Source organism: Hemitrygon akajei, chromosome 12 (assembly GCF_048418815.1).
Source record: "Hemitrygon akajei chromosome 12, sHemAka1.3, whole genome shotgun sequence".
NCBI lineage: Eukaryota > Metazoa > Chordata > Chondrichthyes > Myliobatiformes > Dasyatidae > Hemitrygon > Hemitrygon akajei.
The window spans coordinates 879948-899191 of NC_133135.1; the positions used below are offsets into that span (position 1 = coordinate 879948).

The following is a 19244-nucleotide window of genomic DNA, read 5'->3' on the forward strand; positions in this document are numbered from 1 at the left end:
CCAATAATATTAAAGAGGATTCCAAAAGTTTCTTCAGTTATATAAAGTACAAAAGAGAGGTGAGAGTAGATATCAAACAACTGGAAAATGATGCTGCAGAGGTAGCAATGGGGGACAAGGAAATGGCAGATAAACTGAAAAAGTATTTTGCATCACTCTTCACTGTGGAAGATACTAGCAATATGCTGGAAGTTTGAGAGTGTCAGGAGGCAGAGGTGTGTGAAGTTGACATTACTATGGAGAACATTCTTGGGAAACAGAATGGTTTTAAGGTAGATAAGACCATATAGTACACACCCCAAAGTTCTGAAAGAGGTGGCTGAAGAAATCATGGAGGCATTAGTAATGATCCTGGAATGGTTCTGCAGGACTGGAAAATTGCAAATAGCACCCCACTCTTCAAGAAGGGAGAGAGGCAGAAGAAAGGAAACTAATAGGCCAGCTAGTCTGATCTCAGTGGCTGAGATATGTTGGAGTCAATTGTTAAGGATGTTGTTTTGGGATACTTGGAAGCACATGAAAAATAGGTGTTAGTCAGCATAATCTCTTCAAGGGAAAAACTTGCCAGATGAATTTGATGAAATTCTTTAAAGAAATAACAAGCAGGATAGACAAAGGAGAATCAGTTTATGTTGTGCATTTGGATTTTCAGGAGGCCTTTGACAAGGTGCCACACATGAGGCTGCTTAACAAGTTAAGAGCTCATAGTATTACCAGAAAGATACCAGCATGGATAGAGCATTGGCTAATTGGCAGGAAGCAATGAGTGGGAATAAAGGGAGCCTTTTCTGGTTGGCTGCTGGTGACTAGTGGTGTTCCACAGGGGTTTGTGCTGGGACCATTTATTTTTATGTTATATGTCAATGATTTGGAAGACATAATTGATGGTTTGTGGCCTAACTAAGTGGAGAGGCAAGGTAGTTTTGAGGAAAAGAGAGGCTACAGAAGGACTCAGTATCAAAAACTGGGCAAAGATGTGGCTGATGGAATACCATGTCAGGAAATGTATGGTCATGTACTTTAATAGGAGAAATAAAAGCAAAGACTATTTTGTAATTGGAGAGAGAATTCAAAAACCTGAGGTGCAAAAGGACTTGGGAGTCCTTGTGCAGGATTCCCTAAAGGTTAACTTGTAAGTTGAGTCTGTGGTGAGGAAGCTACATTTCAAAGTTCTCTAAGAATGCATGTTTTTGGTATTTTACAGCCAAAATAGAAACATTAAATTAGAATGGAAATGCTCAGCAGGAGCAACAGCATCTGTGGAGAGTGAAAAACTGAGCTACAATTTCAGCTGATAAGGAAAAAATTTAAAAGGCATGTTTTAAGTTGCAGAGAAGGGGGACAGTAGGGAAGTGGTGGCTGGAAACAACAAGGTGAAAATTTGTGCTAGGGTGAAGAGTAAAAGAATCTGGATGAGGTAGATGCCATGTGAAGACTTGTTAATGGGAGTTAATACCCTTGAGGAGGTGTAAGTAGAGGGAGATAAAGTGGAGAAAGGAAGGAAGAAAAAGACAGTCCTGGAACTCCAAGGTGCAGAGCACAGCAGCTGCAAGAAACCTGAAACCTGTTCTCATTAGAATGGAGGTAAGGAGGATTTTTTTTATATAGCCAGAGAACAGTAAATCTGTGGAATGCTCTGCCACAGACTGTGATGAAGGGAAGTCTGTGCGTATATTTAAGGCGGAAGTTGATCATTTCCTGATCAGTCAGGCCATCAAAGGATATGGCGAGAAGGCAGATGTATGGGGTTGAGTCGAATCAAGGATCAGCCATGATGGAATGGCAGAGTAGACTCGATGGGCTGAATAGTCTAATTCTGCTCCTATGTCTTATGGTCTAAATGCGATGTTAGCATCCATTTCAAGAGGATTATAATATAAAAGCAAGGACGTAATGTTGAGGCTTTATAAAGCACTGGCGAGGCCTCACCTAACAGTATTATGAGCAGTTTGGGTCCCTTATCTTAGAAAGGATGTGTTGAAACTGGAGAGGGTTCAAAGGAGGTTCACAAAAATGATACCAGGATTGAATGGCTTATCATATGAAGAGCATTTGATGTTTCTTAGTCTCTATTCACTGGAATTCAGAAGAATGAGGAGTGACCTTGATAGAGTGGATGTGGAGCGGATGTTTCCTATGGTGGGGGAATCTAAGATCAGAGGACACCACTTCAGAACAGAGGGGTGTCCTTTTAGAATGAAGATGAGGAGGAATTTCTTTAGGCAAAGTATGGTGAATCTGTGAAATTCATTGCCACAGATGGCTGTGGAGGCCATCACTGGGTATATTTAAGGCAGAGGTTAGCAGATTCTTCATTGGTCAAGGCATGAAGGGATACGGGGGGTGAGGGGGAAGGCAGGAGATTGGTGCTGAGAGGAAGAACGGATCAAACAGCATGAAATGGCAGAGCAGACTTGATGAATGGCCTAACTCTGCTCTGATATCTTATGGTCTTAAAAAAAAATCAGCCAAAATGGAATGGTGGAGAAGACTCAGTGGACCGGGTGGTCTGATTCTGCTGCTATATCTTAGGGTTTTATACCATTCCCTGTAACCTTTTGAAAGACTAAGAGAGAAAAGATTGACACTAGAAACAGGTATGTTAAAACCAGAGGGGCAGCTTTTAAAGTTGGGGTAAGAGGATTAAGGAGAAAACTTAAGGAGAAATGTAGATTAAGGTGATGAGTAGACTGATGGGACTGAAGGCTGACAAATCCCCAGGTCCAGATGGTCTGCATCCTAGGGTACTAAAGGAGGTGGCTCTGGAAATTGCGGATGCATTGGTAATCATTTTCCAATGTTCCTTAGATTCAGGATCAGTTCCTGAGGATTGGAGAATGGCTAATGTTATCCCACTTTTTAAGAAAGGAGGGAGGGAGAAAACAGAGAACTATCGACCTGTCAGCCTGACATCGGTGGTGGGAAAGATGCTAGAGTCCATTATTAAAGATGAAATAGTGGCATATCTAGATAGCAGTGATAGGATTGGGCCGAGCCAGCATGGATTTACCAAGGGCAAATCATGCTTGACTAATCTATTGGAGTTCTTCGAGGATGTAACCAGGAAGTTAGACAAGGGAGATCCAATGGATGTAGTGTACCTCGATTTTCAGAAGGCATTTGATAAGGTACCACATAGGAGATTGGTGGGTAAAATCAAAGCTCATGGCATTGGGGGGAAGACATTGACATGGATAGAAAACTGGTTGGCAGATAGAAAGCAAAGGGTAGCGGTGAATGGGTGTTTCTCGGAATGGCAGGTGGTGACTAGTGGGGTGCCACAGGGCTCGGTATTGGGACCACAGCTGTTTACAATTTACATCAACGATTTAGATGAAGGCATTGAGAATAACATCAGCAAATTTGCTGATGATATTAAGCTGGGTGGCAGTGCGACATGTGATGAGGATGTTAGGAGAATTCAGGGTGACTTGGATAGGCTGGGTGAGTGGGCAGATACTTGGCAGATGACGTTTAATGTGAATAAGTGTGAGGTTATCCACTTTGGGAGTAAGAACAGGAAGGCAGATTATTATCTGAACGGTGTAAAGTTAGGTAAGGGAGAAATACAAAGAGATCTAGGAGTCCTTGTTCATCAGTCACTGAAGGTGAATGAGCAAGTGCAGCAGGTAGTGAAGAAGGCTAATGGAATGTTGGCCTTTATTACAAAGGGAATTGAGTACAAGAGCAAGGAAATCCTCTTGCATTTGTACAGAGCCCTGGTGAGACCACAGCTGGAGTATTGTGTACAGTTTTGGTCTCCAGGGTTAAGGAAGGACATCCTGGCTGTAGAGGAAGTGCAGCGTAGATTCACAAGGTTAATTCCTGGGATGTCTGGACTGTCTTATGCAGAGAGGTTAGAGAGACTGGGCTTGTACACGCTGGAATTAAGGAGATTGAGAGGGGATCTGATTGCAACATTAAGATTATTAAGGGATTGGACAAGATAGAGACAGGAAATATGTTCCAGATGCTGGGAGAGTCCAGTACCAGAGGGCATGGTTTAAGAATAAGGGGTAGGTCATTTAGGACAGAGTTAAGGAAAAACTTCTTCTCCCAGAGAGTTGTGGGGGTCTGGAATGCACTGCCTCGGAAGGCAGTGGAGGCCAATTCTCTGGATGCTTTCAAGAAGGAGCTCGATAGGTATCTTATGGATAGGGGAATCAAAGGATATGGGGACAAGGCAGGAACCGGGTATTGATAGTAGATGACCAGCTATGATCTCAAAATGGCGGCGCAGGCTCTAAGGGCTGAATGGTCTACTTCTGCACCTATTGTCTATTGTCTATTGTCTAAAACATCTGAGGATAGATGTTTTAACCAGGGGTTGCTGGATTTACCAAGGCTACAGACCTGATGTGGGTAAAAAGGGTTAGTATAGAGGGGGGTGTCTTTTCAGCAGACTGAAGGGCCTGTTTATGACAGTACACCCTCCAGTCCTTGATGCCAGCTTGAACCATTCACAGTGATCATGTTTGATCATCCAAACTCCGCCTCCTCTTGCAGCTTTCTTCCCAGTGACTATATCCAATTCCATAGAGCCAACACCTGATCAGTTCAGGTGTTCAGTGTTGAGAGGGTCTCTGCCTCAGGCATTCACTGAGTGTCAGATTCATAAGAACATAAGAAATAGAAGCAGGAGTAGGCCATCTGGCCCTTTGAACCTGCTCCACCATTCAATAACATCATGGCTAATCTGGCCATGGACTCATCTCCACCAACCTGCCTTTTCCCTGTAACCTTTAATTCCCCTACTATGCAAAAATCTATCCAACCTTGTCTTAAGTATACTTACTGAGGCAGCCTCCACTGCTTCATTGGGCCAAGAATTTCACAGATTCGCCACTCTCTGCAAAGAGCAGTTCCTCCTCATCTCTGTCCTAATTGCAAGGTTTATTGAGAAAGTAAGGAGGCATAGGATCCAAGGGGCCATTGCTTTGTGGATCCAGAACTGGCTTGCCCACAGAAGGCAAAGTGTGGTTGGAGATGGGTCATATTCTGCATGGAGGTTGGTGACCAGTGGTGTGCCTCAGGGATCTGTTCTGGGACCCTTACTCCATGATTTTTATAAATGACCTGGATGAGGAAGTGGAGGGATGGGTTAGTAAGTTTGCTGATGACGCAAAGGTTGGGGGTGTTGTGGATAGTGTGGAGGGCTGTCAGAGGTTAAAGCGGGACATTGATAGGATGCAAAACTGGACTAAGAAGTGGCAGATGGAGTTCAACCAGATAAGTGTGAAGTAGTTCATTTTGGTAGGTCAAATATGATGGCATAATATAGTATTAATGGTAAGACTCTTGGCAATGTGGAGGATCAGAGGGATCTTGGGGTCCGAGTCCATAGGACACTTAAAGCAGTTGCACAGGTTGACTCTGTGGTTAAGAAGGTATATGGTGTATTGACCTTCATTAATCGTGGAATTGAATTTAGGAGCAGAGAGGTAATGTTGCAGCTATATAGGATCCTGGTCAGACCCCCACTTGGAGTACTGTGCTCAGTTCTGGTTGCCTCACCACAGGAAGGATGTGGAATAGAAAGGGTGCAGAGAAGATTTACAAGGATCAAGGATGACGCCTAGATTGGGGAGCATGCCTTATGGAAACAGGTAGAGTAAACTTGGCCTTTTCTCCTTGGAGCAACGGAGGATGAAAGGTGACCTGATAAATGTATATGAAATGATGAGAGGTATTGATCATATGGATAGTCAGAGGCTTTTTCCCAAGGCTGAAATGGCTGCCACAAGAGGACACAGGTTTAAGGTGCTTGAGAGAAGGTACAGAGGAGATGTCTGGGGAAAGTTTTTTTACTCAGAGAGTGGTGAGTTCATGGAATGGGCTGCCAGCAATGGTGGTGGAGGCAGATACGATAGGGTCTTTTAAGAGACTTTTGGATAGGTACATGGAGCTTAGTAAAACAGAGGGCTATGGGTAACCCTAGTAATTTCTAAGGTAAGAACATGTTTGGCACAACTTTGTGGGCCGAAGGTCCTGTATTGTGCTGTTGAGTTTCTGTTTTCTAAATCTACCCCCTGGAATCTTGAGGCTATGTCTGCTAGTTCTACTCTCACCTATCAGTGGAAATAACTTTCCTGCCTCTATCTTATCTATCCCTTTCCTAGTTTTATATGTTTCTATAAGATCTCCTCTCATTCTTCTGAATTCCAGCAAGTACAGTCCCAGGCGACTTAATCTCTCTTCATAATCTAACCTTCTCACATCTGAAATCAACCTGGTGAACCTCCTCTGCACTGCCTCCAAAGCCAGTGTATCCTTCCTCAAATAAGAGACCAGAACTACACGCAGTATTCCAGGTGCGGCCTCACCAGTATCCTGTACAGTTGCAGTATAATCTTGCTGCTCTTAAATTCAATCACTGTAGCAATGCAGGTCAGCATTCCATTTGCCTTCTTGACAGCCTGCTGAACCCGCAAACCAACCTATTGTGATTGATGCATAAATACTCCCAAGTCCTTCTCTCAAGACCTCCTTCTCCCTTACTAGGGAGAGAGTGGGCCTGTGGTATGCCATATACCAGGTGAAATTCAGTCTTTAGGGTAACTGCAAGACTGTGTCTTTGCTGTTGCTTTGCTCAAACTTGAGTGCTCGGTGGCAGATGCCAATGCTTTTCTTTGCCAGTGGACGGAGGGGGGGATTGTTGCTTGCTGTCACTTACGTGCAGGAAGGAGGGGAACTGGGGGGACTTTGGGGTTCTAACATTTAACTGTCACTCATTCTTTGGGGCACTCCTCTGTTTTTGTGGATGGTTGTGAAGAAAAAGCATTTCTCTGAAATGGACCTTTAATCTCATTAAATTGGACCTTTGAACCTTTGAAGTCTCTCTGCACAGCAGCATACTGCAATTTTTTACCAGTTAAACAATAACCTGATCTTCCGTTTTTTGTTCCAAGTGGATGACCTCACATTTACCAACATTGGCTCCATCAGCTATACCCTTGCCCACTCACTTAACCTATCTATATCCCTCTGCAGACTCTCTGTATCTTCTGCACAATTAGCTTTTCCACTCAATTTAGTACTGTTGGCAAACTTAGACACACTACTCTCACTCCCTTCTTCCAAATTGTTAATATATATTGTGAATAGTTGTGGACCCAGCACCGACCCCTGCAGCACACCGCTCACCACTGATTGCTAACCAGAGTAACACCTATGTAGCCCAACTCTCTGCTTTCTATTAGTTAATCAATCCTCTATCCATGCTAATACATCACCCCCAACTCTATGCATCCTTAACTTATGGACAAGTCCTTTGTGTGGCATCTTATCGAACACCTTCTGGAAATCCAAGTAAATAATGTCCATCTGTTCCCCTCTATCCACTGCGCTTGTTATAATGAGCTCTAGTAAGTTGGTCAAACGGGACATGCCTTTGCTGAATCCAAGCTGCATCTGTCTGATGGATCCATTTCTTTCTGGATGTCTCACTATTTCTTCTTTAATGATACCTTCAAGCATTTTCCCAGTTACAGATGTTAAACTAACTGGCTTAAAGTTACCTGCCTTTTACCTACATCCTTTTTTGAACAGTGGGTTGACAGTCACTGTCTTCCAATCTGCCAGGACCTGTCCAGAGTCCAGAGAGTTTTGGTAAATTATCACCAAAGCCTCTATTATAACTTCTGCCATTTCTTTCACCCAGGGATGCATTACATCAGGACCAGGGGCTTATCTATCTTCAGGCCTACAAATTTGCTCAGCACTACCTCTTCAGTGATAGATGCTGTATTGAGGTCTTCACCTCCCATTGTATCCACAACATCTCTCTTTGGCATGTTAGATACGTCCTCCAACATGAAGACCGACACAAAATGGTCATTTAAAGACTCAGTCATTTCCTCATTACCTAATATCAATTCCCCCTTCTCATCCTCCAGGTGACATACATTCACCATTTTTAAATTTTGTGCTAGTTTATTTTCATAATCTAGCTTCCCTTTCTTTATTGCTCACTTAGTGGTACTTTGTTGCTTTTTAAAGTTTTTACAATCTTCCAGTTTCCCACTACTTTTGGCAACTTTGTATGCAGGAGCTTTTAGTTTGATGCCTTCTTTTATTTCCTTAGTTATCCAAGGCTGGCTCTCCCACCCTTACTGTCCTTGCTTTTAACTGGAATATACTTTTGTTGAGCACCGTGAAAAATCTCTTTGAAAGTTTTCCACAGTTTCTCAACTGACCCACCATATGGTCTGTGCTCCCAGTCTACACAAGCCAAATCCTCCCTCATCCTATTGTAGTATCCATTGTTTAGGCATAATACACTGGTTTAAATTGAACTATTGAACCCTCCATTTGTGTGAGAAATTCAGTCATGCTGTGATCACTCTTTCCAAGAAGATCCCTAACTACAAGATCACTAATTTTACCTGTCTCATTGCACAGGATCAGATCTAAGACAACACGTTCCCTTATAGGTTCGTAACATGCTGTTCAAGGAAGTCATCATGGATGCACTTCATAAAGTCCTCCTCAAGGCTGCCTCAACCAACTTGATTCACCCAATCTATGTGCAAGTTAAAGACCCCCATGATAACTGCTGTTCCAATCTTACATGCCTCAGTTACTTCTCTGTTTATTGCCTGTGCCACTGTAATATTTTTATTTGGTGGCTGATAGACAACTCCCACCAGTGATATTTTCCTTTTAATATTCCTAATCTCTACCCAGATGGATTTAATATTCTGCTCCTTAGATCTTATATCATCTCTCACTATTGCCCTGATTTCACCTTTAATTAAGAGCGCTATCCACCTCCCTTACCTTCCTGCCTATCCTTCCGTATTACCTGATATCCTTGGATATTTAATTCCCAACCCTCTCCACCCTACAACCACGTCTCTGTAATGACCACTAAATCATACCCCTTTGTACTGATTTGAGCCACAAGTTTACTGGCCTAATTTCGAACATGACAAGCATTCAAATCAAGTGCTCTTACACTCATGTGCTTTTAAAATCCTGTAATCTTTTTCTCTTTTGCACTTTACTTTTCTTCACTCCACTCTTACCGTTCTCTTTTTTTATCTTTTGTTTTTCTTTATCTTTATCCACACTTTTGGAAACATAGAAACATAGAAAACCTACAGCACAATACAAGCCCTTCGGCCCACTATACTGTGCTGAACATGTCCTTAGAAATTACCTAGGGTTACCCATAGCCCTCTATTTTTCTAAGCTCCTTGAAAAGCTATCTAGGAATCTCTTAAAAGACCCTATCGTATCCGCCTCCACCACCATCGCCGGCAGCCCATTCCACGCACTTACCACTCTTTGTGTAAAAATAGTTACCCCTGACATCTCCTCTGTACCTCTCTCATGTTAGCCATTTCAATCCTGAGAAAAAGCCTCTGACTATCCACACGTTCAATGTCTCTCATCATCTTATACACCTCTATCAGGTCACCTCTCATCCTCCGCCGCTCCAAGGAGAAAAGGCTGAGTTCACTCAACCTATTTTCATAAGGCATGCTCCCCAATCCAGGCAACATCCTTGTAAATCTCCTCTGCATCCTTTCTATGGTTTCCACATCCTTCCTGTAGTGAGGTGACCAGAACTGAGCACAGTACCCCAAGTGGGGTCTGACCAGGGTCATATATATATATGCAAGGTCTCCTGGATCCTATACCTCCTTAGTTTCTCAATAAGCCTTGCATGGGGTACCTTATCAAATGCCTTGCTGAAATCCATATACACTACATCTACTGCTTTACCTTCATCAATGTGTTTAGTCACATCCTCAAAAAATTCAATCAGGCCCGTAAGGCATAACCTGTCTTTGGCAAAGCCATGCTGACTATTCCTAATCATATTATGCCTCTCCAAGTGTTCATAAATCCTGCCTCTCAGGATCTTTTCCATCAACTTACCAACACAGAAGTAAGACTCACTGGTCTATAATTTCCTTGGCTATCTCTGCTCCTTTTCTTGAATAAGGGAACAACATCTGCAACCCTCCAATCCTCCAAAACCTCTTCAGTCCCCCTTGATGATGCAAAGATCATTGTCAGAGGCTCAGCAAGCTATTGTGGATTATCTCATCTGGTCCCAGAGACTTATCCAACATGATGCTTTCCAAAACTCTAGCATATCCTCTTTCTTAATGTCAATCCCCTCTAAGTCATCCCTGCAATTGCCAAGATCCTTTTCCATAGTGAATACTGAAGCAAAGTATTCATTAAGTACCTCCGCTAATTCTTCCGGTTCCATACACACTTTTCCATTGTCACACTTGATTGGTCCTATTCTGTCATGTCTTAGCCTCTTGCTCTTCACATACTTGTAGAACGCATTGGGGTTTTCCTTAATGCTGCTTGTCGAGGTCTTCTCATGGCTCCTTCTGGCCCTTCTAATTTCATTCTTAAGCTCCTTCCTGCTAGCCTAATAACCTTCTAGATCTCTATCCTTACCTAGTTTTTTGAATCTTTCATAGGCTTTTATTTTCTTCTTGACTAGATTTTCAACAGCCTTTGTACACCACGGTTCCTGTACCCTACCATCCTTTCCCTGTCTCATTGGAATGTACCTTTGCAGAATGCCACACAAAGATCCCCTGAACATTTGCCACATTACTGCCATATATTTCCCTGAGAACATCTGTTCCCAATTTATGCTTCCAAGTTCCTGTGATAGCTTCATATTTCCCCTTACTCCAATTAAAAGCTTTCCTAACTTGTCTGTACCTATCGCTCTCCAATACTATGGTAAAGGAGATAGAATTGTGATCCCTATCTCCAATATGCTCTCCCACTGAGAGATCTGACACCTGACCAGGTTTGTTTCCCAATACTAGATCAAGTACAGCCTCTCTTCATGTAGGCTTATCTACATATTGGGTCAGGAAACCTTCCTGAACACACCTAATAAACTCTACCCCATCTAAACCCCTTGATCTAGGGAGATGCCAATCAATATTTGGGAAATTAAAATCTCCCACCACAACAACTCTCTTATTATTACACCTTTCCAGAATCTGTCTCCTTATTTGTTCCTCGATGCCCCTGTTACTATTGGGTGGTCTATAAAAAACACTCAGTAGAGTTATTGACCCCTTCCTGTTTCCTTCCTTCCGCCCTGCTCTGCTGGGTGAGAAGCTGACAATGATACAGGTGGATGCTTCCCTGGTGTCATGGATTATTGATTAACTGTCTGGCAGACCACAGTACGTGCGTTTGCAACACTGTGTGTCAGACAGAGTGGGCAGCAGCACTGGGGCTCCACAGGGGACTCTCCTGACTCCCTTTCTCTTCACTATCTACACCTTGGACTTCAACTACTGCACAGAGTCTTGCCATCTTCAGAAGTTTTCTGATGACTCTGCCATAGTTGGATGCATCAGCAAGGGAGGTGAGGTGGAGTACAGGGCTATGGTGGGAAACTTTGTCACATGGTGTGAGCAGAATCATCTGCAGCTTAATGTGAAAAAGACTAAGGAGCTGGTGGTGGACTTGAGGAGGGCTAAGGCACCGGTGACCCCTGTTTCCATCCAAGGGGTCAGTGTGGACATGCTGGAGGATTACAAATACCTGGGGGATACGAATTGACAATAAACTGGACTGGTCAAAGAACACTGAGGCTGTTTACAAGAAGGGTCAGAGCCGTCTCTATTTCCTGAGGAAACTGAGGTCCTTTAACATCTGCCTGACGATGCTGAGGATCTTCTACGAGTCTGTGGTGGCTAGTGCTATCATGTTTGCTGTTGTGTGCTGGAGCAGCAGTCTGAGGGTAGCAGACACCAACAGAATCAACAAACTCATTCGTAAGGCCAGTGATGTTGTGGGGGTGGAACTGGACTCTCTGACGATGGTGTCTGGAAAAGAGGATGCTGTCCAAGTTGCATGCCATCTTGGACAATGTCTCCCATCCACTCCATAATGTACTGGTTAGGCACAGGAGTACATTCAGCCAGAGACTCATTCCACCGAGATGTAACACTGAACGTCATAGGAAGTCATTCCTACCTGTGGCCATCAAACTTTACAACTCCTCCCTTGGAGTGTCAGACACCCTGAGCCAATAGGCTGGTCCTGGGCTTATTTCCACTTGGCATGATTAACTTATTATTTAATTATTTATAGTTTTATATTGCTATATTTCTACACTGTTCTTGGTTGGCGTGGCTGTAACAAAACCCAATTTCCCTCGGGATCAATAAAGTATGTCTGTCTGTCTGTCTGTCTGTTTTTAACTTCCACCCACAGAGACTCAGTAGACAATACCTCCATGACTTCCTTTTCTGCAGTTGTGACACTATTTCTGATCAGCAGTGCCATGCCCCCACTTCTTTTGTCTCCCTCCCTGTCCTTTCTGAAACATCTAAAGCCTGGTACTCTAAGTAGCCATTCCTGCCCTTGAGCCATCCAAGTCTCTGTAATGGCCACAACATCATAGCTCCAAGTACTGATCCATGCTCTAATCTCATCGGCTTTGTTCATGATGCTTCTTGCATTAAATTTTACTTTTTACTTGATCCATATTTCTCCAATCTGTTGAAACCACTCCCTTACTATTTAGTTTAATGCCCTATCCACAGCCCTAGTTTTGCGATTTGCTAGGATCCAGGTCCCATCACAATTCAGCTGGAGCACGTCCCATTGGTACAGCTCCCTCCTTCCCCAACACTGGTGCCAATTTCCCATGAATTCAAACCTACTTCTCCCACACCAATCTCTGTGCCATGCATTTAACTCTCTAAACTTCTTCACCCTATGCCAATTTGCACATGGCTTGGGTAGTAATCCAGACTTTACTGCCTCTTTGGTTCTGCTTTTTAATTTAGTCCCTAGCTGCTCAATTTCCCTCAGCAGAACCTCTTTCCTTGTTCTACCTATGTTGTTGGTACCTACGTAGACCATGACAACTGGGTCTTTCCCCTCCCACTGCAAATTCCTCTGCAGGTCAGATAAGAGGTCCTGAACTTGAGCAGGCAACCCAACTCTATCTTCATGACAGAGAACTCAGTCTATTCCCCTGACTATACTAACCCCAATTACCACTACATTTTTCTTCTCTCCCCCTCTTGAATCACTCCCTGAACTACGGTGCTTTGGTTAGGTTGCTCATCCTTCCTACAGCCCCCACTCCACACAGGGAGCAAAAATCTCAGACCTGTTGGACAAGCTCAAGATCTGAGGTTCCCTCTAACACTGTCTGTTGGATCCCACTACCCACCTCACTCATAGTCAGACCCTCTTGTTCCTGACCACAGACTGAACTTGAGGTAGCGACTACCTCCTGAAACAGAGAATCCAGGTAATTCTCCCCCTCCCTGATGTGCCACAGTGTTGGAAGCTCAGATTCCAGGTCTTCAACTTTGAGCCCGAGTTCCTTGAACTGCCAATTCTTGCTGCGGATGTGGTCATCAGGAACCACAATGGGGTCCACCAGCTCCCACATCATGCAGAATAGCACATCACCTGATTCTGCATCATCCCTATTTTTTTTAATTAGCTGTAATTCAATTACTTTTCATTCAACCGCCACAAAAGCCTTACCTGCTACTTACCTGCACCTCCTCGCCAAAGCCTCAAGATCCCATCCTATACTGGTCCCCTCACAATGCCTGCTCTGCTTTGACCCTGCTTTATTTGCTCCTGCTAATGAATCGTGAATTGATTAGTCCGCTGCTAATGTGTTGAGCTCCGCAAAATGCTCCTTTATTAAACTCTTCTCCCTGACCTGAGCGAACCTCGCTCTCTCTCTTCGAATTGATTGATCTGCCACTAACGCTCCAAGCCCTGTGAAACACTCCTTTTTTAAACTTTTCTCCCTGACCTGAGCTGAAGCTATCTCTCTCTTCGAATTGATTGGTCCACTGCTAATGCGAACTCTCATTCCAATCCTCTCGTCCACACTGGGGAAAAAACTCTTTCTTCAATCCCCTCTAAATCTTTCACTCTTTATCCTAAACCTCTGTCTTCTGGTTTTAGGACCTCTCTTGATATTATATGTTCATAGATTACAGGGAAAATGAATGTGCATGAGATCAGTCTGGGATCAAGAATAGATCTGATGAACTGATTCCCATTCTGAGGAATGGGAAATTGTTCAACTCCCTTGAAACTTTTTCCCAGACCCGAGCAACTTCCTGCCCCAGTCCTAATGCGGCCAGTGCCCTGTGGAATCTCTGTTCTGGAACAGATGTTGATGACATTACTCATGTCACAAAACCATACACAGAGCAAGCTCCTCTGGCCCAGCTTGTTCATGCCAATCAATTTGACAAACTGAACGCATCTGATTTGACTGCATTTAGCCCAGATTGCCCCAAACCTGCTACCTGTCCAAGGATCTTTAAATGTTCTAATTGTCCCTACCTCTAATAGAAGAAACATAGAAACATAGAAAATGGTTCAGCACAGCCAAGAAGGGCCAAAAGGCCTGTTTCTGTGCTGTAATGTTCTATGGTTCTATGGTTCTAAAAGCTACAGCACGATACAGGCCTTTGGCCCGAAATGCTGTGCCGAACATGTCCTTACTTTAGAAATTACCTAGGATTACCCATAGTCCTCTATTTTACTTAGCTCCATTTACCTATCCAGGAGTCTCTTAAAAGACCCTATTGTATCCGCCTCCACCACTGTAGCCGGCAGCCCATTCCAAGCACTCACCACTCTCTATATAAAAAAGCTTACTCCTGACATCTCCTCTGTACCTACTTCCAAGCACCTTAAAACTGTGTCCTCTCTTGATAGCCATTTCAGCCTTGGGGAGAAACCTCTGACTATCCACACGATCAATGCCTCTCATCATCTTATACACCTCTATAAGGTCACCTCTCATCTTCCTCCGTTTCAAGCAGAAAAGGCTAAGTTCACTCAACCTATTCTCATAAGGCATGCTCCCCGATCCAGGCAACTAATAGCCAGTTCCATATAGCTAATACTCTGTGTGAAAAACCTGCCCCTCAGTGCCCCTTAAACCCCAGACTTTAAGCCTGGAACTGAAGGCCAAGCAGCTGTTGGAAGGATACACTGGCTTTGGAGACAGTGCAGAGGAGGTTCACCAGGTTGATTCCAGAGATGCAGGGGTTAGACTATGAGGAGAGATTGAGTCACCTGGGACTGTACTTGCTGGAATTCAGAAGAATGAGAGGAGATCTTATAGAAACATATAAAAATTATGAGAAGGATAGATAATACAGAGGCAGGGAAGTTGTTTGCACTAGTAGATGAGACTATAACTCTGGGACATAGCCTCAAGGTTCAGGGGAGTAGATTTAGGACAGAGATGAGGAGGAACTGCTTTTCACACAGAGTATTAATAAGGTTGAAAGAGTGCAGTGAAGGTTTACAAGGATGTTGCCAGGACTTGAGAAACTGAGTTACAGAGAAAGGTTGAATAGGTTAGGACTTCATTCCCTGGAGTGTAGAAGAATGAGGGGAGATTTGATAGAGGTATATAAAATTATGATGGGTATAGATAGAGTGAATGCAAGCAGGCTTTTTCCACTGAGGCTAGAGGAGAAAAAAAACTAGAGGACATGGGTTAAGGGTGAAGGGGGAAAAGTTTAAAGGGAACATGGGCAGGGCTTCTTCACACAGAGAGTGGTGGGAGTGTGGAATGAGCTGCCAAGATGAAGTGGTAAATGCGGGCTCACTTTTAAAATTTAAGAAAAACTTGGACAGGTACATGGATGAGAGGTGTATGGAGGGATATGATCCAGGTGCAGGTCAGTGGGACTAGGCAGAAAAATGGTTTAGCACAACCAAGAAGGGCCAAAAGGCCTGTTTCTGTTCTGTAATGTTCTATGGTTCTATGGTGAATCTGTGGAATTCTCTGCCCAATGAAGCAGTGGAGGCTACCTCTAAATATATTTAAGACAAGGTTGGATAGGTTTTTGCATAGTAGGGGAATTAAGGGTTATGGGGAAAAGACAGGTAGGTGGAGACAAGTCCATGGCCAGACTAGCCATGATGTTATTGAATGGCGGAGCAGGTTCGATGGGCCAGATGGCCTACTCCTCTTCCTATATCTTATGTTCTTATGTTTAACAGTTACACAGATCCAGGATCGATCCTGAATTTTGGTGTTGTCTGTATGGAGTATGCATGTTCTCTCTGTGTCTATGGCGGTTTCCCTTAGGTGCTCTGGTGCCCTCCCACATCCCAAAGACATGTGGGTCAGTGGGTTAATTGGCTGCTGTAAATTGTTAGCAATGTGTGGGTGAGGGGTGGAATCTGCCCAGGTTTAGTGGGAATGAAATGAGATCAGTGTAAGATTGATGTCAGTGGTGTCAACTGACTCCGTGTGCTGAGTGGATCTCTGAAATTTACATCATGCCTTGATATATTGCAGTACCATTGTTAACAAAATTGCAATTGACTTGACTGTAACAGAATAAGCCAGCCATTGGTAGGGAGAATCAATGATTCTGAAATCCCAATCAGCATTAATGAGGTGGAATCACTGTCATTAAACATTTAAACATTCAAGCTCTCTGCCTTTCATTCCAGTTCTGAGGTCAAATCACATAGACCTGTGATACATGGCCTGTAAGATACTGCCTGTGCACGGGTCCTCTCCCTTGGTCAGCCCAGTGACTCATTTTGTCAGCACCCCTCCCAATGCAGCCTAACCTTCCCTCTCATTCCAGAGAAAAAGATTTGTGATTAATCCACACTCATTAAATGGAAAACATGAAACATCTTCACCAGGGAATGCTTGCAAGATGATCTGAGTTGCTCAAGGAGAGAAAGATAGAGTGCAGAATGATAGGGAGAGGGAGGGGGAGGAACAGCAGAATAACAGGGAGAGAGAGAGCAGTGACAGAAAGAGGGAAGGGAAAAGCAAAGTGACAGAGGGGAAAAGCAGAGTGACAGGGAGAGAGAGATGGGATGTAGAATGACAGGGAAAGAGAGAGAGAATTGGAGAAGAAAGAGATTGGGAGAAGGAGACAGAGAAAGATGGAGACCAGAGTGATAAGAAAAGAGCAAGAGAGGCAGAGCAGAAAAACAGGGTGAGAGGGAGAGAGAATAAGGAGACCAGAGTGACATGGACAGAGCAAGAGATGGAGAGCAGAGTGAGAGGGAGAGAGAGATGGAGATCAGAGTGAGAGGGAGAGACTGGCATAGGAGAGACATGGAGAACAAAATGACAGGGAGATTGAGACATAGAGGGATGGAAAGCAGAGTGAAAAGAAGACCAAGATAGAGACAAATGCACAGCAGAGCAACAGGGAGTGCAAGAGAGAGAGAGATGGAGAGCAGAGAGAGGAAGAGAGAGATGAAGAGAGTGAGATGGATGGACAGTAGAGTGATGGTGAGAGTGATTCAGATCAGAGTAAAAGAGAGAGAGAGATTGAGATGGGGAGTAGAGTGACAGGCAGAGCGAGTGAAAGAGGGGATTGAGAGCAGTGCCAGGGAGAGAAGGATGGGGAACAATAGGCTGGGGACAGTGAGAGAGATGGAGAGCAGAATGACAGGGAAGGAAGGAGAGATGGAGAGCAGTGTGGCAAAGGGAGAGGGAGATATATGGAGAGTTGAGTGACAGAAAGAGTGAGAGGAGAATGACTGGGAGAGTTAAAGGGAGAAATGGAGCAGTTATGTACAGAGAGAATGTGAGAGACAGATGGAGAGCAGAAGAAAGCAGAGAGAGAGATGGAAAGCAGAGTGTCAAGGAGAGAGAGAGTGATGGAGTGCAGAGTGATGGGGAGAGAGAATGAGAAATGGAATGCAGAGTTACAGGGAGAATGAGACAGAGGTGGGGAACAGAGCATCAGGCAGATCGAGAGAGATTGAGAGCAGAGTAACAGGAAGAGAGGGAAATGGAGAGCAGATTGACAGGGAGAGAGAGAGTTGGATGGAGTGATGAAGAGAGTGAGAGAGAGTGATGGAGTGCAAAGTGACAGGGAGAGAGGGAGACAGAGAGGAGAGTGATGAAGAGAGAGAGAGTGTGAGGGAGGTGGAAAGCAGAGAGAGAGAGTGATTGAGAGCTGTGTCACATTGAGAGAGATTGTTGGAGAGGTGATCAACAGTGGGAGAGAGTGAAAGGAGAGAGTGAGAGAAGGAGAGAGAGAAAGAGTGCAGAGTGAGAGGAAGAGAGAGTGAGATGGAGAACAGAGAGACAGGGAGAGAAAGAGAGAGGGAGTGATGGGGAGCAGAACTGTAGGGAGAGAGTGAGATGGAGAGAACAAGAGAGAGGCAATGGAGTACAGACAGGGAGGGTGAGTGAAATAGAGAGCAGTGACAGGAAGAGAGAGATGGGGAGCAGTGACAGGGAGAGAGAGATAGAGAGCAAAGTGACAAGGAGAGAGATGGAGAACAGAGTAACAGGGAGGGAGAGAGAGGGATGGGGAGTGACAAGAAGAGAGAGATAAACATAGACATAGGGAAAGAAACAGACATGTACACATTGAGAAAGGCAGAAAGAGACTGGTACACAGAAACACAATACACACATTCACTCACACAGAAACACAATACACACACACACACACACACACACACACACACACACACACACACACACACACACACACACACACACACACACACACACACGACAGATTCACACACATACAGAAACATACTCTCCACACACAAACTCACACACATACACACTATCCCCATACCCCACACACAGGAACATACATACACACTCCCCCAACACAATATACTCTCGAAAACACATTCACAGGTTCTCTCTCACACACATAGACGCATACGCACACACAGACAAACACATAGATTCACATTGACATACCACATACATATAAACACACACACACATACATATACGGACACACAGTGACACACCTCTCCCCCCCACACACACATATACTGTGCGGCCGGTCAGAATGCTCATCCAGGGGCTCTGGAATCAAAGACAGCTCCCCACACGCCCCCATTGCTCCCCGATCTCTCACTTACCCACGAACTGTCCTGTCCTAGTAACAACAGCAACAGCAGTGGTCCGCAGCCGCAACGCGTCCACATCCCCATCGCCAGCCTGGCCCTGGCGCTGCGCCGACTGCCAGCCACGCTCGGTTTCCGTCTGTCTGTGGCCGCTGGTCAACTCCGGCCGCCGCTGCCTCCGCCCTCCTCTCCTCTCCTCCCACCCTCCGACGGCACCTGCAGCCCTCTCCCTCCTAGCAGCCGGAACACGCAGTGTCCAACCTCCCTCCAACTAGACAATGCAGTCTCCGGTAGGGAGAGTGCTCCTCGGACACATCTCCCGGGACCTCGCGGCGGATCTGACTGCAAGGCAGCACCTTGGGCGCTGTTGTGGA

The 19244-nt window shown here is 44.6% G+C and overlaps 1 protein-coding gene across 2 annotated transcripts in view; it reads right to left on the reverse strand.

Annotated features, from left to right (window-relative positions):
* The window catches only part of olfm3a (olfactomedin 3a), a 68427-nt gene extending 49400 nt beyond the window's left edge, over positions 1 to 19027 (reverse strand). For both annotated transcript variants that reach the window (XM_073062462.1, XM_073062461.1), the window contains exon 1: positions 18886 to 19027. In XM_073062462.1, the coding sequence (XP_072918563.1) occupies positions 18886 to 18957 (72 nt within the window). In that variant the 5' untranslated portion in view covers positions 18958 to 19027. The remainder of the gene's footprint in view (positions 1 to 18885) is intronic.
* Positions 19028 to 19244: the final 217 nt, after the last annotated feature.